Here is a 26,212-nt window from a genome sequence, read left to right on the forward strand (position 1 = left end):
GGCATGCTGGTTTCGTCCTGCTTTGGCACACTTCCCAACACAGTGATGAAAAAGCACAGTATTTTTCTGTTGGGAGGAACAAATTGAAGATTATTATGAGTTAGTTGTAAGCATTATTTGTATGTAGGGTGACAGCACATACAAATAATGCTTCTTCTGTGGGTTCAAGGACAGACACTCAAGACCAGTGTGCCTGAGGCAGGTGGGGCTGTGGTAGCTTTATTCATTTGTGTGCAAGAGGGGCAGTGCCTGGGGTCAGATCCCAGGAGAGGCGCCTGAGAGCAGCATTTAAAGATCTGGAAGCTACTGAATGCTTAATAGTGAGAAATTTACAGCCATAAAATAAATGAGATTCCATTCTTTCTTGATCAGCACATTCCCTCCTGAAAGCTGGCCTTACAGAGAAGCCCAAGGCTTGTCCAAGAGCAGGGGGGTTTTGGAGACTTGGCTGGTGTCCCTTTCACGCTGGGACACCGACTGCGGGAACTGGACTGTGCAATGTGGGGTCAGGGTGTCCTCTGCTCTGGCTGGGAAGCACTGTGCGTGTTCACTGATGTAAAGCAGCCCATTACCTCTCTGGGGAGAAACCCCTTCTCTCTTTAGAGGTGGAGGGGAGAACAGAGTCATGGGAAGCAAGATGAGATACAGGCATCCTAATGGAATATTTCAGAAGAAAAAATTGAGTTCACGAGTGGTCTGGAATGACAGAGAGAGAGAGAGAGAGAGAGAGAGACCAGCCGTGTGTCCAGGTGCCGGGGACACAGAAGCACAAAGCCTGTGCCGTGATCTCCCAAAGGAAAGCAGTCAGGAGAGGCCCGAGCACTGTTCACAGAGGAAGCATCATTCTGTGGTCCCCACGGTCCGTCAAATGGATGGCCTGAGTCCCCACCTAAAGCTAGCTTGGAGGTGTGCAAGCCCCTGGGGGTGTGGGGAAGGGCGGGGGCCTCAGGCGCAAGTCCTACGAAGGAATCTTTTTATTTAACTTCTTGTCATTCCCATGGCTGACCGTTCTTCTCCCTCTCATTTTTCAGGTGTCAACGTCACAGCTGCTTTCCTAATCCAGAGGAAGAGTGAACCCAAAGGACCCTTGGTAAGAATCAGGCGTGAGGCCTGGGGAGACTGTTTGCTTGTACTAACTTCATTACCGCTGCTGGGAGAGATCGATTAACTGCTGCGGAGGGTGGGAATGGATCCTTGGTTTCTCTGAGTCTGAGGTCAGCAGCTGATGGGAGTGTAGAGACCCCCTTCTGGACACATGGGAAACAGCAGAAGCAGTGCTGCTACTTGACACTGAGGCCCTGCACTGGAGGGGGGCAGAATGGGGACCAAAGTGAACATCCCGCCTCCATCAGGCTCTGCGCTTTTGCATACCTCATCGTATTTGGTCATTGTGCCAGCTCTCATAGGTAGTATCATTGTCTCCATTTTCAGTGAAACTCAGAGGCCATGTCACTTGCCCAGGGTCGTATAGCTGGTGAGTGGCAGGGCCAGGATCTGTGTTCAGGTCTGTGTTTCTTGAAAGCTCTTTGTGACAGAGCTTCTCCACCTTTAGTGTGCTTACAAATCACGTGGGACTCTTGCTAAAACGCAAACGTTGATCTGTTGGGTCTGGGAGGGGATTGAGATTCTGCATTTCTGACAAGCAACCAGGTGACACGGGGAGGTAGGGTTGCTGACCACTCTGGGAGCCGCGGGGCTCTGTGACATGCCGTGAAGGCACCTGGGAGGTGGAGACGGAGGCCAGGTCCTGGCAGGTGTGCTCAGCCCATCAATGATGCAGCCCTCTCTGTGCTTCCCTTCTCCTTGCAGTTGTGGCAGTTGTTCTTGTCACTTGACCCCGTGTAAGGGGGAATATCCTGTGCCTTCTGTGCAGCAAGTCAGGCTGCCCCCCCTGTGTACCCACCTTTGTACAAAGCAGCCTTTTCTGAACCTGGTCTCTGCTTCGTGAGCCATGCAGAACCCGAGTTCCCAGACTCCGGGTGGAGCTATTTCCTGGAGTCTGAGACAAGAAGTCCCCAGAACACGTCCAGATTTCTCTTTCCTTCTAAGATCAAGGGCTTGGCAGGGTCATGCCCAACAGAAACATGAAGCGCTTGGGGCCTGCCTGGCAGAATATTTGGACAAGTCTACCTCACTTTAAGTCAACCTGAGATCTGAAAATCTAGATTCACACAAAGGGTGAATTTGGAGCTAGTTATTTTATAAACATTTTGTCATCTGATTCTTTTGCCCAACAAACTTTCCTACCATATTCAAACTGAGGATTGGTAAACAAGATTTTGATGCAGGTACAACTTTTCAGGGACACCTGTATTGTCCACACCTGAGACCTGAGTTTAGGCAATGCTATATGGGATGTCCTCATTGGTCCCCCAGCTCCAGGTAAAGTAGTAAATGTCAGCTCCTCTCCCCACCTGTTCCTCGGTAGAGAACCTAGGGCAGTAGTTACTGAGAAGCCCAGCATGTAAAGGTCTTAAGTCTATCCTAAGCTCCATATTCCTTTCTCTTTTCAGGTCAATTCTGAATTCTACACTGGCTGGTTAGACCATTGGGGCCAACCTCACTCAACAGTCAAGACTAAAACGGTGGCTTCCTCCCTTCACGATATTCTTTCCCGAGGGGCCAGTGTGAACATGTGAGTGTTATTTTTCAGAGGGGAGGCTGTTCTCCGTAGCTGTGGGCTCATGGTGAAGTACTGTCTGTTCTCTTGTTTCCTTGTAGGTACATGTTTATAGGTGGCACGAATTTTGCCTATTGGAATGGTAAGAGCAATTTAACATCTGTTTGTAGAATCTAATCCTAAAATGTTTTTGGTGCTTTGATTTTTGGAGGGGTGTGCCTATGGACAATTGTTATTTTCTATTTTTGCTTGCTTTCTCCCAAATTTTCTAATATATAAGAATTGCATATATAATTTAAAAAATAATTTTTCTTTTATTTATTAAGAAGAGGAGAGAAATGTTGAATTTACTTTTCTATTGAGAACTGATTTAAAAAAATTGAGTATCCAGGTGTTATGAAATAATCAATGTTATATAAATGAGGAACTGCATTTGATGATTATAAATTACCCTTCTATACTTGTTTGAGATGCTCACAAATTACTTGTTCTTTTAAAATTTAATGCAGAATTTTCATTTAATTTACAAAAGTGTTATAGAATCATAGAAATGGAATATTTTTCTTACGTAAATACGAATCTTTCAAAGTTTTCTTTTCTTTTTTTATTTTATTGAAGTATAGTTGATTTACAGTGTTGTGGTAGTTTCAGATGTACAGCAAAGTGATTCAGATATAGATAGATATAAATATATAGATATGTATTGTTTTTCAGATTCTTTTCCCTAATAGGTTATTGTAAAATATTGAGTATAGTTCTCTGGCTATACAGTAGGTCAAAAAATCATTCTTCCTTAAAAAAAAATTTAAGAGACATAACTTGTACATTTAGAAGGTATTGTTTTAAATCAAGCTAGTCGGGCAGGTCATAGTCTCTGGCTATAACTTACTTGTTCATATATTCTGGTCTTTTTCTTCTCTTTTTTTTTAAAAAAAACACTTTGTTTTGTTGAGATATAATTCACATACCATAAGATTCATGATTTGGGGAATTTCCTGGCTGTCCAGTGGTTAGGACTCCGCGCTCTCACTGCCGAAGGCCTGGGTTTGATCCTTGGTCGGGAAACTAAGACCCCACAAGCCACATGGTATGGCCCAAAAAATAAATAAATAAATTCATGATTTTAAAGTACACGATTCAGTGGTGTTTAGTTTATCACAAACTTGTGCAGCCATTATCACCATCTAATTCCAGAACATTTTCATTACCCCAAAAAGAAACCTCGTACCCAAGAAACGCCCCACTCTCCCTCCTCCCAGCCCCTGGCAGCCACTAGTCTACTCTCTGTCTCTATGGATTTGCTTATTCTGGACATTTCATACGAAGGGAACCATACAGTTTGTGGTCTTTTGTGTTTGACTTCTTGCATTCAGCATAATCTTCTCAAGGTTCATCTATATTGTACTGTGTATCAGGACTTCGTTCCTTTTTATTGCTGAATAATATTCTGTTGTGTGGATATACACATTTTGTTTATCCATTCATCAACTGATGGACATTTGGGATGTTCCCTCTTTTGGGCCATTATGAATAATGTTCCTATGAACGTTATTACCTATGTGTAATATTACCTATGTGTAAGTATTTGTTTGAACCCCTGTTTCAGTTCTTTTGGCTGTACACCTAGGAGTGGGATTGCTGGTTCATATGGTAACTAACTCTATACTTAGAGTTAGAGGAACTGCCACAGTGTTTTCTAAAGCAGCTGCACCATTTTACATTCCTATATGGCCTATATGGTCATTTTTTTTTTAGTAGGAAAAATTATGGTAAAATTCTCTTCATTGCCATTGACTTTTGCAAAGACAAACCATCCTATATTGCTTTTCTCTAAACCTCATTCCCCACATCTCTCCACATCTGCATTTTCCTCTAGGAGTCATTGAGGATGCTTTACAGTTGAGTTTTGGAAGCCTAATTGGACCTCAGTCTCCTGGTGTTAGTAATTGGACGCTATCAGCTCTTAATGAAGTTTCTTCTTCAGACTGCTATCTTTTGTGCAGGGCAGGATGGTCAAGGAGAAGACTTTGGTTAAAGTATTATTAATATTATTTTTAGAGCCAAAAAATGGAGATAATGCAAAGTTCAAATGTCATTTCTTAAAAGATAGTAGAGTGCCAAGGTTGGTAATTGAAGTTAGATCAGCCCTGTGTCTGTCTTCCCCTTAGAAACACTTCAGATTTTGTGATGCCTTTTGCATTCAGAAAGTAGGGATTCCTCCTAGCTTCCATCCATGGAACCAAGACCAGTCACCAATCCAGGAATAAAGGCTGATATTGTTTGAAACTTTACAGTTCATGAAACAATTTTCTATATCCTATTATTTTATTGAAAACAATACATTCTTTTTTTTTTTAAATATATTTATTTATTTATTTTTGGCTGCATTGGGTCTTCGTCGTTGGGTCTTAGTTGCTGCGCATGGGCTTTCCCCAGTTGCGGCAAGCGGGGCCTACTCTTCGTTGCGGTGCACGGGCTTCTCATTGCGGTGGCCTCTCCCGCTGCAGACCTTGAGCTCTAGGTGTGTGGGCTTCAGTAGTTGTGGCACGCGGACTCAGTAGTTGTGGCTCGTGGGCTGTAGGGCGCAGGTCCAGTAGTTGTGGCACACTAGCTTAGTTGCTCCGCGGCATGTGGGATCTTCCCAGACCAGGGATCAAACCGGTGTCCCCTGCATTGGCAGGCAGATTCTCAACCACTGCGCCACCAGGGAAGTCCCAATACATTCTTTTTTAAAATTTACGTATAATAACTGATTCACTTTGCTGTACACCTGAAGCTAATACAACATTGTAAATCAACTATACTTCAATAAAAATTTTAAAAATAAATAAATAAAATTTACATGTATAAAACTACCACTCAGAAGTTGTCCTTAATCCTGTCCCTTGCCCCTGACCCTGCCATAAACAATACAAGGCTCTTTTCTGCCTCTGTTTTCCCATTTAGTCCTCATAGCAGTCTCATCTGGGCTGGGGATTATGGACCCACTTTACAGATAAGAAAAGCAGGGTACCAAAAAAGTCCACAAAATTCCCATTCAGTTGGCAGAGAGTGGAGCCTAGGCTCAAACTCAGGCCTTGGAAAGCTGGTCACCGCTCTTTGGATAACTCCTTGCAGCCTGAAGCCTGTGTTTCCAACCCCCAAACCAGTCCCTCTGTGTTTGCGGGCCTCTCTCTCCTGCCCTGTTGCCCGGTCTCTTTGCAGGAGTTGGGCGAGGGGGTGAGCAGTCTGTGCTTTTGGCTGCAGTTCTTCGGGCCAGCTTCCCAGAGGACAGCATGGGAGAAAACCTCAGGTTTTCTGGCTCAGGTGCTCACTGCGTTCCTGCCCACAATAGCTGCCCATGCTGTGCAGATAGGCGCCCACTCTGTGCTCATGTATCCGCACGGGAGCCAGGCTGTCCTCTCCTCCTCACACACCCTGCAAAGCTGAGGAGCGGTACATCCTGCCAGTTCTCTTGTCTTCCTACCTCACACTCCCCAGCGTGGCCAGAGGAGGCTGAAGGCAGCACTGTTTCCCTAGGACACTGCCCTGTGGGGATCTGAAACATCCAGAGGAAGATTCTGCTGGTAGAACTGCACACACTTAGTTTTCCAGTCTGTCCTGTAACCCGTTGGCCAACTTCCCAGCCTGGGTTCCCTTGGCCCGTAAAGTATGTTTCTGGGTGTTCACACTTGTTGACACTCCTTCACAGAGCTCCTTCTCATGCATGGCTCTGCAGGGGCCTCGGGTAAACAAGGCCATGCCTACCACTAGGATGCCCTTGGTCTAGTCGAGCGAGGTCGCTGCCACACTGAGCGAGAGGAGGGACCATAAAGGAGAAGGTGAGCTCCTTGCAGCAAGGGATGTGGTTTTTCTTTTCTTTGCACCTCACAGCAAAGGATGTGTTTTAACATAGGTGTTCCCAGAGGCAGGAGAGTAAAAGTAATATGACTGGATCAATTCAATTGGTTGAGTGGTCCAGGTCTTTCAAAATGTAGATTCTGTGCATTGAACAGATTAGACAAGATTAGACAGTCTTTGGGGGATGACCTGATCCTTGGCCTCCCTCATCTGTCAACCCCGCCACCAGTAGGATCACCCAGGGCGGCTCCATCATTCGTGAGCTGTGGGATCACTCCAAGGAATTTGTTACTAAATCATAGTGAACTGTCAGATTTTGTGCCTCATTTACTTAAAAATTAGATTGGATATAAGATTATCCTAAAATAACTTTATTCTTTCACACACTTGCTCTGCAAAACGCTCTCTGGAGTAGAAGAGAAAGGGGTGGCATGGAGCTTTGCTGGTCTGCAAAAGGCAGCGTCAGTGTCACCTGGGAGCTTGCTTAGAAATGCAGAGTCTCAGGACGGACCCTATCCCTGCTGAGTCAGAATCCCAGGTTGGGCTAAGGAGTGTGTTTTAACGAGCTCTCCACGTGACTCTCAGGCCAGGGCAAGTTGTACTGACACAGGGTCACTGCCCAAATTTGCAGAGTCTCCTATCTGTGAATATCACCTGTGACAAGGCTGGGGCCCACTGGTCTAGACTGTGCCCCTTGGACAATAATTGCAACGCTGTTTGCTTTTTGCATCCACAGTATTGCCATTATTTATTAGTCTCTGTGGCGGGTCACGTTCCCTGGGAAACGGACTCTGAGACTTCCTGGCACAAGTTTATTGGGATGTGCTTCCAGCGGCAACACCAGAGTCAGGATTGGGCAGAAGGAGAAGCTGGGCAGTGATGCAGTCTCAAAAGTGGCTCAGCTGATTCTAGAGGGAGCTCTGGAGCTGGGATGGCCCTTTGAGGCAAGGGGACTGGGCTTTTATGTCCCTGCACTGGTCAATCTTTGGATGTGGGCGATCCCAGAAGGGGTGTAATCTTGGGCAAGGCGGCCCAGCAGATGTCACCAGAGAGGGGCACATCTGAGAGCCGTCTTCAGCAAGCACTCCCGGTAACTGGGGGAATGAGTGAGTCAATGTGAGAGGCACACCACAGCACCCCCCCCCCAACTCTTTGCAGACATTACAAACGCCCAAGGTTACACTTGACTTTCAGTGGGCTGATGTGTGTCTGCAGTCATCTCCCAGTTTGTTTGGTCTGATAGCCCCTTAGTTGTTTGCTGCTGATCCTGGGCCCAGAAAACTGTGTGTCCACCATGGACCTTTTCTCAGCCACACGTGAGGTGATGAACAAGATCACGGCTGCAGGGTTAACAGTCAGACGTGTGAGTCATGCCATAGTCTTGCTGTTGCTGGTTGTGAGATGTCCAGGGGGGTTGTGGGGAGCTTCAGAGGCCCTGCTTGTCCAGTGACAGGGCTGTCTGCTGGGGTCGCTGAGAGAGTGGATGGGGAAGGTGCTCTGTAGGCTCTAAGAGCTTGGCGAGGGCCACTTGCAGGAAGAAACTCGTTTCTCTAAACCTTGCCTCCTGAGGGCCACCTCTGTGTCACTTAACAGCTGACTCTAATGTGTTCCTTATTTTCTCCCTCCACAATGCCAAGCCATGAATCCCAAAGAACTTTTCCCAGGGGAAGGCCTTCCGTAGTAGTTAGTGGCACGCTTTTGTCTTGCAGGGGCCAACTCGCCCTACCAAGCACAGCCCACCAGCTACGACTACGATGCCCCCCTGAGCGAGGCCGGGGACCTCAGTGAGAAGTATTTTGCTGTGCGGGATGTTATTCAGCAGGTGAGTGCTTTGTACGGGCTGCAGGGGCTGGCCTGGGCCAGAGCCTGCCCGGGACTCACAGTGCGCTGTAGACAACTTCCTGGTGCCTTTGTGTTTAAAAGGACGGATGAAGGGAAGCATGAGCAAGACTTGGCCTTGAGTCTTTGTCCCACCCGATTAAGAGTGAGCCTGAGGGCTTCCCTGGTGGCGCAGTGGTTGAGAGGCCGCCTGCCGATGCAGGGGACACGGGTTCGTGCCCTGGTCCGGGAGGATCCCACATGCCGCGGAGCGGCTGGGCCCGTGAGCCATGGCCACTGAGCCTGCACTTCTGGAGCCTGTGCTCTGCAACGGGAGAGGCCACAACAGTGAGAGGCCCGCGTATGGCAAAAAAAAAAAAAAAAAAAAAAAAAAGTGAGCCTGTCAGCAAGGTGCTCCACAGTACGTTGTAAGGATTAAAAAGAACACAGGTAAGGCCTCCGGTACAGCCCTGACACATCTGTTGTCCAGTAAGCGGTGGCCATTTATACTATTATTCATACTAAACAGAAGAAAATGTGTGTCCACATAAGTACGCAGGAAAGAAAATCCGTGGGCATTCTGAACACAGTACAAATGTGAGCTGTCAGCAATGCTTCATTTTTCTATTTGGGGCAAGTGATTGCTGTTTCCTCCGGGCCTGACACCTGAATGCTTAGTCCTTGCTAACGTTGTGACCTTTGAGGCATCTAACGCACCCAGGTGGGGTTTCCTGTCTCTGTGTGGCTTTAAAAAAAAACCCACAGTTTTTCTGCTCAGTCACCTGAGTTTTGAAGTTAAAAAACAAAGATTTTCTGCCTATAAATGGTATGGACTTTTTTTTTTCTGTTAGTTTTAAGTATGCTGTAGTCTCCGTTTAAGCCTAAGTGTTAGTTATATTATGAAAAATTTTAAACATATTGAAAAATATGATCTATACTTAACTACTCTTAGAGTTTGTCCATTTGATCTACGTTTCCAGATGTGTGGTTAAAATGTTGCTCGTGTGATTTTTATTGTGGGTTTAATCTCTGTAGAATTTAGAGCGATGACTCCCAAGTTCTGTCTTGTACGTTTGTTCTCTGTTTCAGAGCTCTCTATTCCTATCTTTATTATTTCCTTCCTTTATTTGAAGCTTAGCTTTTTAAACTGGGCTTTTTTCTTTTCTTTTCTAATATAAATACTCAAGTCTGTACATTTCCTTCAAGTACTGCTATGGTACCATATCATAAGTTTTGATATGTAATATATTTATTATTGTTTGCTTTTAAACATGCCTATTTTGATTTCTCTTTGACCCTTCAGATGTGCAGAAGTGAGTTTTTAAATTATTAAACATAAATATTTTTCTAGTCTGTTGGTTTCTCACATATTTGCATTGTGGTTGGAGAATGTAGTGTGCATGATACCAATCCCTTGAAGTTTCTTGAACCTCTCGGTAGAGCCTGGCCTATACCAATATGAACAAATATACTGTGTATTCTCGAAAAGACTTCATGTTTTGTAATTGTTGGCTATAATCTGTATATGTGTTCATTAGATTAAGCTTATTAATGGTTCTGCTGATATCTTTGATATCCTTCCTAAATTTTTTGGTCAGTTTATTGTATCAGTTATTGAGAGAGTTGTGTTTATGTATTTCTTCTTGTAGTTCTGTCAGTTTTTGAGGCCATGTTATTAGTATGTAGATTGAGAATTACAGCTTTTAGTGTCATTATATGGAAGTCATCTATCTCTGATAATGCTTTTTGCCTTAAAGTCTGTTTTGTCTGATACTAATACTACCTGCATTCTTTTGGTTAGTATTTATCTCGTATACCTTTCACAGTGCTTTAATTTCAACCTTTTTATATCCTTTTTAGAAAAACACGTGTCCCGAAACAGACTCAACGGACGTAGAGAACAGACTTATGGTTGCCAAGGGGGAGGGAGGGATAGATTGGGAGTTTGAGATTAGCAGATGCAAACTGTTATATACAGAATGGATAAACAACAAGGTCCTGCTGTATAGCACGGGGAACTGTATTCAATATCCTGTGATAATCCATAATGGAAATGAATATAAAAAAGAATGTATATGTATAACTGAATCACTTTGCTGTACAGCAGAACTTAACACAACATTGTAAATCAACGTTACTTCAATTAAAAAAAAAATTTAAAACGTGTCCCTTATAAACAGGATATAGCTGGATTTTTAAAAAATCTAGTTTGAACATTTTTATCTTTTAACTGGTGCACTTGTTCATTGTCATTCATTATAATTCTTGATACACATCAATTCATTTCAACCATCTTATAATAATCTATTTGTCCAGCTCTTCTGTTTTGTCTTCCCTTATTACTTTCTTTTGAACTGCTTATTTTTGTTTCCTTATTTCATCTCCCTCCCACCCTAGTTTGGATGTTATTCACTATATTTTTATTCTTTTAGTGGTTACCTATTGAAGTGTGAAATATGTACTCCCCCAAAAATACAACTCAGTATAGAACAACGTGAACCCCTGGAACCAACACACAGCCCCCCAGAAGCTCCCCTCATGCTCTTTCTGGTCATTGACCTCCCATTGACCCCTATCACCATAGGTTAGCTGTGCTTGTTTTTTGTTTTGCGGTATGCGGGCCTCTCACTGTTGTGGCCTCTGCCGTTGCGGAGCACAGGCTCCAGACGCGCAGGCCCAGCGGCCATGGCTCACGGGCCCAGCCGCTCCACGGCATGTGGGATCTTCCCGGACCGGGGCACGAATCCGTGTCCCCTGCATCGGCAGGCGGACTCTCAACCACTGCGCCACCAGGGAAGCCCAATGTTATTGGCTTTTTTTCTCTTTTATTAATACCAAACTGTTTTAATTGTTACCTTTACAATGTTTTATTATCTGGTAGGATTAGTCTTCCATCTTTAGTCTTTCAGTATTTCCCCGGCTATTCCTGCAAGTTTACTTTTCTATGTAAACTTTCATATTATTCTATCAACTTCAAAACAAAACAAAAACTCGAGATACCTGTTGATGTTTTAAGTTTATACATCAAATTAGGGGTGATATTTACAATATTGAGTCTTAGCTAAGAAAATGCCTTTCTATCTATTCAAGTCTTCTCTGATGTCCTTCTTGTTTTAAAGTTTTATTAAAATAGTCCCTGTCCATTTCTTAATATGTTTATTCCCAAATATTCTATGTTTCTAATACTAATATCATTATAAAAGGAGTCTTTTATTTTCTTGTGAGAAATATTATGATATATATTTGTCTTTAAAATATAACCTACTTAAAAAATGTTAAATATATAAAATAAAGTCACACACATCCATGTACCTGGTACCTAGATTTAACACAGGTTATTATGAAATCTTTGCTTCTGATTTTTTAAGAAAATAATACATCACAGATAAAGCTGGGTTTATTTCCTGTTTCTTCTCCTCCCTCCTCAGAGGGAGGAGGAGGAATAGTATTTATCTTTCACACACATTTTTGGGATTTTTTTTACCACAAATGCATGCATCCACATACACTATATTTAATTTTTTTGTCTCTTTAAATTGTACATGAATATTCCATTGTACTTCCCTTTTTAAGTTACTGATTTCTTTGATTTTATTGTAGTGCCTGTGGACTTATTTCTTTTACACTCTGTTGCCGCATCTCACAAACCACTTCAGGTTTGTTTATTTTTAAACAGATTTATTTAGATATAAATCACATACCATAGACTTCATCCATTTAAAGTACACAATTCAGTGGGTTTTGTATGTTAATTTTTTTTAATTGTGATAAAATATATATAACAAAATTTGTCATTTTAACCATTTTTTTTTTAACATCTTTATTGGAGTATAATTGCTTTACAATGGTATGTTAGTTTCAGCTTCACAACAAAATGAATCAGTTATATATATACATATATTCCCATATCTCTTCCCGCTTGCGTCTCCCTCCCTCCCACCCTCCCTATCCCACCCCTCCAGGCGGTCACAAAGCACCGAGCTGATCTCCCTGTGCTATGCGGCTGCTTCCCACTAGCTATCTACCTTACGTTTGGTAGTGTATATATGTCCATGCGTCTTTATCGCTTTGTCACCGTTTACCCTTCCCCCTCCCCATAGCCTCAAGTCCATTCTCTAGTAAGTCTGTGTCTTTATTCCTGTTTCACCCCTAGGTTTTTCATGACATTTTTTTTTTTTTAAATTCCATATATATGTGTTAGCATACGGTATTTGTCTCTCTCTTTCTGACTTACTTCACTCTGTATGACAGACTCTAGGTCTATCCACCTCATTACAAATAGCTCAATTTCGTCTCTTTTTATGGCTGAGTAATATTCCATTGTATATATGTGCCACATCTTCTTTATCCATTCATCCGATGATGGACACTTAGGTTGTTTCCATCTCTGGGCTATTGTAAATAGAGCTGCAATGAACATTTTGGTACATGACTCTTTTTGAATTATGGTTTTCTCAGGGTATATGCCCAGTAGTGGGATTGCTGGGTCATATGGTAGTTCTATTTGTAGCTTTTTAAGGAACCTCCATACTGTTCTCCACAGTGGCTGTATCAATTTACATTCCCACCAACAGTGTAAGAGGGTTCCCTTTTCTCCACACCCTCTCCAGCATTTATTGTTTCTAGATTTTTTGATCATGGCCATTCTGACTGGTGTGAGATGATATCTCATTGTAGTTTTGATTTGCATTTCTCTCATGATTAGTGATGTTGAGCATTCTTTCATGTGTTTGTTGGCACTCTGTATATCTTCTTTGGAGAAATGTCTATTTAGGTCTTCTGCCCATTTTTGGATTGGGTTGTTTGTTTTTTTGTTATTAAGCTGCATGAGCTGCTTATAAATTTTGGAGATCAATCCTTTGTCAGTTGCTTCATTTGCAAATATTTTCTCCCATTCTGAGGGTTGTCTTTTGGTCTTCTTTATGGTTTCCTTTGCTGCACAAAAGCTTTTAAGTTTCATTAGGTCCCATTTGTTTACTCTTGTTTTTATTTCCATTTCTCTAGGAGGTGGGTCAAAAAGGACCTTGCTGTGATTTATGTCATAGAGTGTTCTGCCTATGTTTTCCTCTAAGAGTTTGATAGTTTCTGGCCTTACATTTAGGTCTTTAATCCATTTTGAGCTTATTTTTGTGTACGGTGTTAGGGAGTGATCTAATTTCATACTTTTACATGTAGCTGTCCAGTTTTCCCAGCACCACTTATTGAATAGGCTGTCCTTTCTCCACTGTACATTTCTGCCTCCTTTGTCAAAGATAAGGTGACCATATGTGCGTGGGTTTATCTCTGGGCTTTCTATCCTGTTCCATTGATCTATCTTTCTGTTTTTGTGCCAGTACCATACCGTCTTGATAACTGTAGCTTTGTAGTATAGTCTGAAGTCTGGGAGCCTGATTCCTCCAGTTCCTTCTTTCGTTCTCAAGATTGCTTTGGCTATTCGGGGTCTTTTGTGTTTCCATACAAATTGCGAAATTTTTTGTTCTAGTTCTGTGAAAATTGCCAGTGGTAGTTTGATAGGGATTGCATTGAATCTATAGATTGCTTTCGGTAGTAGAGTCATTTTCACAATGTTGATTCTTCCAATCCAAGAACATGGTATATCTCTCCATCTATTTGTATCATCTTTAATTTCTTTCATCAGTGTCTTATAATTTTCTGCATACAGATCTTTTGTCTCCTTAGGTAGGTTTATTCCTAGATATTTTATTCTTTTTGTTGCAATGGTAAATGGGAGTGTTTTCTTGATTTCACTTTCAGATTTTTCATCATTAGTATATAGGAATGCCAGAGATTTCTGTGCATTAATTTTGTATCCTGCCACTTTACCAAATTCATTGATTAGCTCTAGTAGTTTTCTGGTAGCATCTTTAGGGTTCTCTATGTATAGGATCATGTCATCTGCAAACAGTGACAGCTTTACTTCTTCTTTTCCGATTTGGATTCCTTTTATTTCCTTTTCTTCTCTGATTGCTGTGGCTAAAACTTCCAAAACTATGTTGAATAAGAGTGGTGAGAGTGGGCAACCTTGTCTTGTTCCTGATCTTAGTGGAAATGCTTTCAGTTTTTCACCATTGAGGATGATGTTTGCTGTGGGCTTGTCATATATGGCCTTTATTATGTTGAGGAAAGTTCCCTCTATGCCTACTTTCTGCAGGGTTTTTATCATAAATGGGTGTTGAATTTTGTCAAAAGCTTTCTCTGCATCTATTGAGATGATCATATGGTTTTTCTCCTTCAGTTTATTAATACAGTTTGTCACATTGATAGATTTGCGTATATTGAAGAATCCTTGCATTCCTGGAATAAACCCCACTTGATCATGGTGTATGATCTTTTTAATGTGCTGTTGGATTCTGTTTGCTAGTATTTTGTTGAGGATTTTTGCATCTATGTTCATCAGTGATATTGGCCTGTAGTTTTCTTTCTTTGTGACATCCTTGTCTGGTTTTGGTATCAAGGTGATGGTGGCCTCGTGGAAGGAGTTTGGGAGTGTTCCTCCCTCTGCTATATTTTGGAAGAGTTTGAGAAGGATAGGTGTTAGCTCTTCTCTAAATGTTTGATAGAATTCGCCTGTGAAGCCATCTGGTCCTGGGCTTTTCTTTGTTGGAAGATTTTTAATCACAGTTTCAATTTCAGTGCTTGTGATTGGTCTGTTCATATTTTCTATTTCTTCCTGATTCAGTCTTGGCAGGTTGTGCCTTTCTAAGAATTTGTCCATTTCTTCCAGATTGTCCATTTTATTGGCATAGAGTTGCTTGTAGTAATCTCTCATGATCTCTTTTATTTCTGCAGTGTCAGTTGTTACCTCTCCTTTTTCATTTCTAATTCTATTGATTTGGGTCTTCTCCCTTTTTTTCTTGATGAGTCTGGCTAGTGGTTTATCTATTTTGTTTATCTTCTCAAAGAACCAGCTTTTAGTTTTATTGATCTTTGCTATTGTTTCCTTCATTTCTTTTTCATTTATTTCTGATCTGATTTTTATGATTTCTTTCCTTCTGCTAGCTTTGGGGTTTTTTTGTTCTTCTTTCTCTAATTGCTTGAGGTGCAAGGTTAGGTTGTTTATTCGAGATGCTTCCTGCTTCTTAAGGTGGGCTTGTATTGCTATAAACTTCCCCCTTAGAACTGCTTTTGCTGCATCCCACAGGTTTTGGGTCGTTGTGTCTCCATTGTCATTTGTTTCTAGGTATTTTTTGATTTCCTCTTTGATTTCTTCAGTGATATCTTCATTATTAAGTAGTGTATTGTTTAGCCTCCATGTGTTTGTATTTTTTTCAGATCTTTTCCTGTAATTGATATCTAGTCTCATGGCGTTGTGGTCAGAAAAGATACTTGATACAATTTCAATTTTCTTAAATTTACCAAGGCTTGATTTGTGACCCAAGATATGATCTATCCTGGAGAATGTTCCATGAGCACTTGAGAAAAATGTGTATTCTGTTGTTTTTGGATGGAATGTCCTATAAATATCAATTAACTCCATCTCGTTTAATGTATCATTTAAAGCTTGTGTTTCCTTATTTATTTTCATTTTGGATGATCTGTCCATTGGTGAAAGTGGGGTGTTAAAGTCCCCTACTATGAATGTGTTACTGTCGATTTCCCCTTTTATGGTTGTCAGTATTTGCCTTATGTATTGAGGTGCACCTATGTTGGGTGCATAAATATTTACAATTGTTATATCTTCCTCTTGGATTGATCCCTTGATCATTATGTAGTGTCCTTCTTTGTCTCTTCTAATAGTCTTTGTTTTAAAGTCTATTTTGTCTGATATGAGAATTGCTACTCCAGCTTTCTTTTGGTTTCCACTTGCATGAAATACCTTTTTCCATCCCCTTACTTTCAGTCTGTATGTGTCTCTAGGTCTGAAGTGGGTCTCTTGTAGACAGCAAATATATGGGTCTTGTTTTTGTATCCATTCAGCCAATCTGTGTCTTTTGGTGGGAGCATTTAGTCCATTTACATTTAAGGTAATTATCGATATGTGTGTTCCTATTCCCATTTTCTTCATTGTTTTGGGTTTGTTATTGTAGGTCCTTTCCTTCTTTTGTGTTTCTTGCCTAGAGAAGTTCCTTTAGCAGTTGTTGTAGAGGTGGTTTGGTGGTGCTGAACTCTCTCAGCTTTTGCTTGTCTGTAAAGGTTTTAATTTCTCCATCAAATCTGAATGAGATCCTTGCTGGGTAGAGTAATCTTGGTTGCAGGTTTTTCTCCTTCAACACTTTCAATATGTCCTGCCACTCCCTTCTGGCTTGCAGAGTTTCTGCTGAAAGATCAGCTGTTAACCTTATGGGGATTCCCTTGTGTGGTATTTGTTGTTTTTCCCTTGCTGCTTTTAATATGTTTTCTTTGTATTTAATTTTTGACATTTTGATTAATATGTGTCTTGGCGTATTTCTCCTTGGATTTATCCTGTATGGGACTCTCTGTGCTTCCTGGACTTGATTAACTATTTCCTTTCCCATATTAGGGAAGTTTTCAACTATAATCTCTTCAAATATTTTCTCAGTCCCTTTCTTTTTCTCTTCTTCTTCTGGAACCCCTATAATTCGAATGTTGGTGCGTTTAATGTTGTCCCAGAGGTCTCTGAGACTGTCCTCAGTTCTTTTCATTCTTTTTTCTTTATTCTGCTCTGCAGTAGTTATTTCCACTATTTTATCTTCCAGGTCACTTATCCGTTCTTCTGCCTCAGTTATTCTGCTATTGATCCCATCTAGAGTACTTTTAATTTCATTTATTGTGTTGTTCATCGTTGCTTGTTTCATCTTTAGTTCTTCTAGGTCCTTGTTAACTGATTCTTGCAATTTGTCCATTCTATTGTCCATTCTATCTCCAAGATTTCGGATCAACCTTACTATCATTATTCTGAATTCTTTTTCAGGTAGACTGCCTATTTCCTCTTCATTTGTTAGGTCTGGTGGGTTTTTATCTTGCTCCTTCATCTGCTGTGTGTTTTTCTGTCTTTTCATTTTGCTTATCTTACTGTGTTTGGGGTCTCCTTTTTTTTTTTTTTTTGCAGGCTGAAGGTTCGTAGTTCCTGTTGTTTTTTGAGTCTGTCCCCAGTGGCTAAGGTTGGTTCAGTGGGTTGTGTAGGCTTCCTGGTGGAGGGTACTAGTGCCTGTGTTCTGGTGTATGAGGCTGGATCTTGTCTTTCTGGTGGGCAGGTCCACGTCTGGTGGTGTGTTTTGGGGTGTCTGTAGACTTATTATGATTTTGGCAGCCTCTCTGCTAATGGGTGGGGTTGTGTTCCTGTCTTGCTAGTTGTTTGGCATAGGATGTCCAGCACTGTAGCTTGCTGGTCGTTGAGTGAAGCTGGGTGCTGGCGTTGAGATGGAGATCTCTCGGAGATTTTTGCTGTTTGATATTATGTGCAGCTGGGAGGCCTCTTGTGGACCAGTGTCCTGAAGTTGGCTCTCCCACCTCAGAGGCACAGCACTGAGTCCTGGCTGCAGCACCAAGAGCCTTTCATCCACAGGGCTCCTTAATTTGGGATGATTCGTTGTCTATTCAGGTATTCCACAGATGCAGGGTATATCAAGTTGATTGTGGAGCTTTAATCCGCTGCTTCTGAGGCTGCTGGAAGAGATTTCCCTTTCTCTTCTTTGTTCTCACAGCTCCCAGGGGCTCAGCTTTGGATTTGGCCCCGCCTGTGCGTGTAGGTCGCCGGAGGGCGTCTGTTCTTTGCTCACACAGGACGGGGTTAAAGGAGCCGCTGATTCGGAGGCTCTGGCTCACCCAGGCCGGGGGGTAGGGAGGGTCACAGAGTGCAGGGCGGGCCTGCAGCGGCAGAGGCCGGCGTGACGCTGCAGCCTGAGGCGCGCCGTGCGCTCTCCCGGGGGAGCCGTCCCCGGGTCCCGGGACCCCGGCAGCGGCGGGCTGCACAGGCTCCCCGGAAGGGCGTGTGGCTAGTGACCTGCGCTCGCACACAGGCCTCCTGGCGGCGGCAGCAGCGGCCTTAGCGTCCCATGTCCGTCTCTGGGCTCCGCACTCTTAGCCGCGGCTCGCGCCCGTCTCCGGAGCTCTCCCAAGCAGCGTTCCCAATCCCCCCTCCTCGTGCACCAGGAAACAAAGAGGGACGTAAAAGTCTCTTGCCTCTTCGGCAGGTCCAGACCCCTCCCCAGACTCTCTCCCGGCCAGCCGCGGCGCACCAACGCCCTGCAGGCTGTGTTCACGCCGCCAACCTCAGTCCTCTCCCGGCGCTCCGACAAAAGCCGGAGCCTCAGCTCCCAGTCCCGCCCGCCCCGGCGGGCGAGCAGACAAGCCTCTCGGCTGGTGAGTGCCGGTCGGCCCGATCCTCTGCGCTGGAATCTCTCCGCTTTGCCCTCCGCACCCCTGTTGCTGTGCTCTCCTCCGCGGCTCCCAAGCTCCCCCACTCCGCCTCCCGAAGTCTCCACCCGCGAAGGGGCTCCTAGTGTGTGGACACTTTTCCTCCTTCACAGCTCTCTCCCGCTGGTGCAGGACCCGTCCCTATTCTTTTGTCTCTGTTTAGTTTTTTCTTTTGCCCTAACCAGGTACGTGGGGGGTTCCTTGCCTTTTGGGAGGTCTGAGGTCTTCTGCCAGCGTTCAGTAGGTGCTCCGTAGGAGTTGTTCCACGCGTAGATGTATTTCTGGTGTATCTGTGGAGAGGAAGGTGATCTCCGCGTCTTACTCTTCCGCCATCTTCCCGGAACTCCTCATTTTAACCATTTTTAAGTGTACAGTTCAGTGGCATTAATTACATTCATAATGTTGTGTAACCATCGCCATTATCTATTTACAAAATCTTTTCATCCACCCAGACAGAAACGCTAACTATTATGCAATAACTCCCCATTTCCCCCTCCTTTCAGCCACCGGAAAGCGCTAGTCTACTTTCTGCCTCTGTGAATTTGCATATTGTAGATGTTTCACAAAAGTGGAACCATACAATATTTTCCTTTTGTGTCTGACTTATTTCACTTAGCATAATGTTTTCAAGGTTCATGTTACAGCATGTATCAGAAGTTCACTTCTTTTCGTGGGTGAATAATACTTCATTGTATACATACAGACAGCCCTCCATATCTGTGGGTCCCACATCCTCAGACTCAACCCACTACAGATTGAAAATATTAAAAAAAAAAAAAAAAATTACAGGAAGTTCCAAAAAGCAAAACTTGAGTCTGTTGCACGCGGGCAATTTTTCACATAACATTTACATTGTATTTACGACTATTTACATAGCATTTACAGTGTATTAGGTATTATAAGTAATGCAGAGCTGATGTGAAATATATGAGAGAATGTGCACGGAACATATGCAGATGTACTCAAGTCCCTTGAGCTTCCTGGAATGTTGGTATCTGTGGGGGTCCTGAAATCAATACTCTGCAGATACAGAGGGACAACTTGTATACCACAGTTTGTTTATCCACCTCATTCATCTCTTGATGAACACTTGGGTTGTTTCCGTCTTTTGGCTATTTTGAATGATACTACATTGAACATTGGGGCACAAGTATCTGTTCAAGTCCCTGCTTTCGATTCCTTTGGGTATATACCTCTCAGTGATGTTGCTGGCAGGTTTATTTTTTTTATTTATTTATTTTTTTGCGATACGCCGGCCTCTCACTGTTGTGGCCTCTCCCGTTGCGGAGCACAGGCTCCGGACGCGGAGGCTTAGCGGCCATGGCTCACGGGCCCAGCCGCTCCGCGGCATGTGGGATCTTCCCGGACCGGGGCACGAACCCGTGTCCCCTACATCAGCAGGCGGACTCTCAACCACTGTGCCACCAGGGAAGCCCGTGGCAGGTTTATTTTTAGAATCATTTACCTTCTGAAATAATGAGCTTTTCTATGCTTAACATGGAAAAACAATCCAAGTCAAATTTAAAAGCAGATATTTACATGTGCTTTTCTTGCACAAAACATCATCTAATCTTTGGCCTCATCATAACCTCACGTTTTTATTCTCCCATATATTTAGCTACTTCTTTCTGCCCCCTCCCCCAACCCCTGCAACCCTTCACATTTTCTTGATCTTCCCTGGCTCTTAGGATTGATGGCTGTTAGAGTCTTTCACCATCACCCTCCATAGCCCTCTGCTGCTGTTCAAGGGCGCCTGCTCCACAATCCACCGGCCTGGACCATTCTGCTGTCACACTCTGGCCCTGAAATCAGGCAGGAGGACTGTGAACTTCAGTGTGGACTGGCTGGAACAGGGATTTGTACTTCCAACCTCAACTGGACCTTTAATTATCTGCACTTCTCTATTTACATCCTGGTCTCTTCTCCCCATCTAGTGGGAACCAGCACTGCCATGCTTTCTCCTTAAGGTATAGGTGATGCTATCTCCTCCTTCACCAAGAACATTAATGCTGCTGAATACACCATGTGACATAGTCAGATATACATTTCAGAAAGGGTACTGAGTGAGGCACCAAAAGCGAATGTATATTTAAATGAGTAAAAAAAAAAATCATTACAAACTTACCGTTACCAGGGGATAAGTGGGGGGAGGGATAAATTGGGAGATTGGGATTGACATATACCCACTACTGTATATAAAATAGATAAGTAATAAGAACCTGCTGTATGGCACAGGGACTCTACTCAATACTCTGTAATGGCCTATATGGGAAAAGAATCTAAAAAGAAAAAAGAGTGGATATATGTATAACTGATTCACTTTGCTGTACACCTGAAATTAACACAATATTAATCAACTATACCCCAACAAAAATTGTTTAAAAATCATTACAAATTTAAAATTTTTTAAATTAAAATAATTGCAAACATCACAAAACTTAAGAACATATTTTGGCTTTATTAACTGAAACACCTCTGCCATCCTTCTTTCCTTATATTCTTTTGGCTGCATGCTGTTTTATTGTCTCTTCGGATGATAACAATGTTTGTAATCTTCTCTAGAGAGACTGGCAATCTCTCTCAAGTGTGACTGATTGAAATTTGTTTTTTAGTATTGATAATTTAGAAAAACAGGAAAGTTTCACATTTTGTTACTGATAGCGTTATATGAATATTTAGGATTGTTATCTAAACTGGGGAGATCTCTCTCAATTCTTTCATGCATGAGCTGTAATATTTGGAAGAAATTTCTGTAGACAGGTCCTGGCCCCATAACATTTTTTTTTTAACATCTTTATTGGAGTATAACTGCTTTACAATGGTGTGTTAGTTTCTGCTTTATAACAAAGTGAATCAGTTATACATATACATATATCTCCATATCTCTTCCCTCTTGCATCTCCCTCCCTCCCACCCTCCCTATCCCACCCCTCTAGGTGGTCACAAAGCACCGAGCTGATCACCCTGTGCTATGCAGCTGCTTCCCACTAGCTATCTATTTTACATTTGGTAGTGTATATATGTCCATGCCACTCTCTCACTTTGTCCCATCTTACCCTTCCCCCTCCCCATGTCCTCAAGTCCATTCTCTAGTAGGTCTGTGTCTTTATTCCCGTCTTGCCCCTAGGTTCTTCATGACCATTTTTGTTTGTTTGTTTTTTAGATTCCATATAAATGTGTTAGCATACGGTATTTGTTTTTCTCTTTCTAACTTACTTCACTCTGTATGACAGACTCTAGGTCCATCCACCTCACTACAAATAACTCAGTTTCGTTTCTTTTTATGGCTGAGTAATATTCCATTGTATATATGTGCCACATCTTCTTTATCCATTCATCTGTCGATGGACACTTAGATTGCTTCCATGACCTGGCTATTGTAAATAGAGCTGCAGTGAACATTGTGGTACCTGACTCTTTTTGAATTATGGTTTTCTCAGGGTATATGCCCAGTAGTGGGATTGCTGGGTCGTATGGTAGTTCTATTTTTAGTTTTTGAAGGAACCTCCATACTGTTCTCCATAGTGGCTGTATCAATTTACATTCCCACCAACAGTGCAAGAGGGTTCCCTTTCTCCACACTCTTTCCAGCATTTATTGTTTGTAGATTTTTTGATGATCTGGCCCCATAACATTTTAAACCCTGTTTCCCCTCCACAACCCACATATTTCTGGAGCTGGATGCCTTAGAGCACAATCATATTGCGAGTCAGCATAATCTGTTAGCAATAATTTACCTCCTCATAGGAGTGACAGTGAACCTTGTAAATATATTCTGTGCCCAAATTAAATAAATCCCCACCTCAGCTCTCCTTTGGTTGAATCTTAAAGATGCCTGTAGCCACTCTAAAGCCTCCTGACCCAAGAGGATGTTTAACACAGGAAAGCTGAGCAGAAAGAGGCGAGGGTCTTAGCCTTTTGTGGTTAAATTGCATTACTTCTGCAAAATTTACAAAAACCTATGACCATGAGAACGCACTGCTAGGACCCTCCCTTGGGGCACTTCTGGATGCAGAAGATGAGTTCAGCAGCTGCTGCAGTAACCTAGGAGTTAGATGATGGCAGGGCCAACGGGGAGTGGAGAGGAAGCAGTTGATTTGAAAACTATTCAGGAGGTAAAACTGGTGGAATTTGGCAACTGGCTGAATGCCGGTGTGAGGAAGAATGAGGAGTCATTGATTTGTCCAGGTTACAACCTTGGTCGGATAACTAGATTGGTATTGGGGTCAGCAGCTAACATTGAGGGTTGCAGAGAAGGCACAGGTGGGAAGGGGGAGGGAGAAGCAAGTTGAGCTCAGGATGCCTCTGAGGACATCCAGGTGGAGGTGTCTGTCTGGCCAGCACCTCACTTAAGAATGAGAAGCTCCAGGAAGAATCCGTTTGGCACGGATTCTGCACTCATTGTGGAGGTGGAGGCTGAAGTCCAGGAGAGGTTGAGATTGCACGCAGAAGCTGAGTGAGAAGGGCAGCGGGCCAAGCAAAAGACAAACCCAGAGGATCCCAAGCATTTAACCAGTGGCCACAGTAAAATGAACCCATGAAGGAGACAGAGTCTTCAGAAATTAATGTAATTCAGTAGCTTATGATACATTGCAGCTTAAGATGTGGTCATCTTTCCCCACTTCTCTTTTTTGATATTTCAGGTTTGGAAGAGAGAAATGAACGACTTTAAAAGTGAGCTCTTTCTTATGAGCCTTTGTAGATGTTCACTTCGATGGTTTGTTAGATGGTATTCAAAGTATTTGTCTGCATCGAGGAAAAGAAATGGGATCATAAATACCCCCATATATAGCTCTTCCTGCCTCTTTCCTTCACCAAAGACTTAAAAAGTCGAATGGGTCTCTTCTTTAGTTCATCTCAAGAGTAAGCTGGGTGGAGATGGACAGTCTCTTTTACTGACATGGACTCCCAGAGATGGGAATTTCCCAGCAGACTGCACAAGCTTGTGCTCAGCGGTGAAGACTCCAGGCAGCCCTTACACAGGACTCTTCAAGGCGTGACAAAGCTCGTGACATTTGCATTTTTAAATGTATTCTCTTTGGTGTGGGTAAAACTCAACCAGACGTGGTTAACACCTTGACCTCGAGGATGAAGCATAATACTATAGGGTAGCGCCCTCCTCCTTGGTAGCAATTCCTGAGAGGGGCAGTGGTGAGTTTATTTTTGTATGCTTTTGAATGAATTTCAGACCGATTTTTTAAAGAGTTTTGTTCCAATTCTTCATAGGGATTCCATCAAAGATGAGTCCAGCTGACTTTCTGAAGATGGGTCATTCTGCAGAAATTAAGTTGTAGTTGAGGACCTTGATGACTGGAGGGGATCTCGGAATTCCATGAGGGTGGTAGTGAAGCTGGGCGGGGACTGGACATGAGAGAATGGCCATCGTGATTTTCAGTACCTCAGAAGCTTAATGAAGTTTGAAACTTGACCCAGGACCAGTCTACACTGGCTGATTGATAGTCCTTCTTGGTTTATGGCTGGAATGACATTAGCTCAATGGGTAGACACAGCTGTCTCTTGATGATCCATGTTGCTGGTGGACACAGTGTTTACGTCTGATAATTAAGGATTTCGATGTGAATATTACTTAATGAATGTTAGTCTTTTTTAAAAAAACTTATTGAAGTATAGTTGATTTACAACGTTGTGTTAATTTCTGCTACAGCAGAAGTGACTCGGTTATACATATATATATATATTCTTTTTCATATTCTTTTCCATTACGGTTTATCACAAGATATTGAATGTAGTTCCCTGTGCTATACAGTAGGACCTTGTTGTTTATCCTTCCTATATATAATAGTTTGCATCTGCTAATCCAAATAGATAGTCTTTTAAAGCGTCACCTGTACTCTTGTGGAATTAGTCTATTCAGTTCCTACAGACCTGGCTTTTCTAGTCTGTCTTCCAGAGTGGTTTCTCTGAAATGCTGATCTGGTCAGGATGCCTTCCATGACTCTGCCCCTGTTTTCATCAAGCCTCATCTTTCAATTCTCCCCCTTTTTTTTGGTACCACTTTAAAAATATTGAAGTGTGGTTAATTTACAATGTTGTGTCAGGTTCGGGGTGCACAGCAAAGTGATTCAGTACTTTTTCAGTCTTTTTCAGATTCTTTTCCATTATAGGTTATTACAAGATATTGAATATAGTTCCCTGTGCTATTCAGTTCTCACTTTCTTATATGTGAGTCTCTAGCCTTAAAATGAAGGTACATAAAATTCTAGAATTTTACAGGAGGTGCAGTTTACAGCTCCTGGCCTCTGCACAAACTGGTCCCTCTGCCCTTATCCATCTGGAAAATGAGGACACATCTCTTTACCTTCTCTGGGGTTTGTCTTTGATTTCGTCTCTCTAAAGATTTAGTCACACTTTGTTTTCTGTCACCACATTATACTGTGGAAATCTTGAAGACACAACTTCTCCTCGTTTGCTAATATAACTTGTTTATACATTCTCGCTCTGGACTAGGGGCTGTTATTATCCTTAGTACCAAGCGTAAGACCTGACACAAAGTACTTTCCTTTTTTTTGCCACGGCTTGTGGGATCTTAGTTCCCTGACCAGGGACTGAACCTGGGCCCTGGCAGTAAAAGCATGGAGTCCTAAACTCTGGCCAGGGAATTTCCCAAAGTACTTCCTAAGAGCTTGTTAGATAAATGAATGAAAACATTAGAGATCTTGGGAAAAGAAAAGTTGGTCACCATTGAATCTATTGGATTACACTGGGAAAAGAGCTGCTTCCCATGTTGAATTTGTCCATCTAAACAGGTAGGATAAGAAGCAGTATTTATGACTGCTCTTAAAACTATGATTAAAGTACAAATTACTATGGAGAAATAAAGGTTCAGAAGTATAATATTTTGGCATATTTGTCTATTTCTTTTCTGACATATTAATTAGCTGGACAGAAGATTAGAATTTTGCTGTATGATAATCAATGAAAATTCACTATAATTTTTTTTTTAAAGACAGAAGATTGTGGCAAGTGGAATAGTCACATGGAGGCTTAATAATGAGAATATAATGAGCTCATACCACTGATTAAAAATTCAAGATCCAATTAGATAATTGGGCAAAAGACATAAACAAGTATAGACATTTGGTGAAAGCTTTGGCATACACTATATTAAGAATCATATAGGGCTTTCCCTGGTGGCGCAGTGGTTGGGGGTCCGCCTGCCAATGCAAGGCCACAACAATGAGAGGCCCGCGTACCGCAAAAAAAAAAAAAAAGAATCATATAAAATGCTTATATCATTTGACCTAATGACCCCTCACTTGGAACTTTATTAAAAAACATTCTGAACATGGAAAATGCTATAGACATGAAGTTGTTCATTGCAATATTATTTATAATATCAAAAATTGGAAATAATTCAACTCCTAATATTGAAAGGTTATGGTTATGTAAACCATACATAACCATAGGTAAATTCTGTCATATTCGTTTGACTGTAATATGCAAGTAAATAAAATTATTGTTACTATTTGGTCATGTCAAAAGTGCTTTTGGGGCTTCCCTGGTGGCGCTGTGGTTGAGAGTCCTCCTGCCGATGCAGGGGACACGGGTTCATGTCCCGGTCCGGGAAGATCCCACGTGCCGCGGGGCGGCTGGGCC

At 42.4% G+C, this 26,212-nt stretch overlaps 1 protein-coding gene across 2 annotated transcripts in view; it reads left to right on the plus strand.

Annotated features, from left to right (window-relative positions):
* GLB1 (galactosidase beta 1) overlaps nucleotides 1–26,212 on the plus strand; it is a 96,739-nt gene that overhangs the window by 33,464 nt on the left and 37,063 nt on the right. For both annotated transcript variants that reach the window (XM_082849102.1, XM_082849103.1), the window contains 4 exons: nucleotides 1,032–1,090; nucleotides 2,514–2,635; nucleotides 2,722–2,762; nucleotides 8,170–8,282. In XM_082849102.1, the coding sequence (XP_082705228.1) occupies nucleotides 1,032–1,090; nucleotides 2,514–2,635; nucleotides 2,722–2,762; nucleotides 8,170–8,282 (335 nt within the window). The remainder of the gene's footprint in view (nucleotides 1–1,031; nucleotides 1,091–2,513; nucleotides 2,636–2,721; nucleotides 2,763–8,169; nucleotides 8,283–26,212) is intronic.

Source organism: Leucopleurus acutus, assembly GCF_964270905.1.
Source record: "Leucopleurus acutus genome assembly, chromosome: 10".
Classification (NCBI taxonomy): domain Eukaryota; kingdom Metazoa; phylum Chordata; class Mammalia; order Artiodactyla; family Delphinidae; genus Leucopleurus; species Leucopleurus acutus.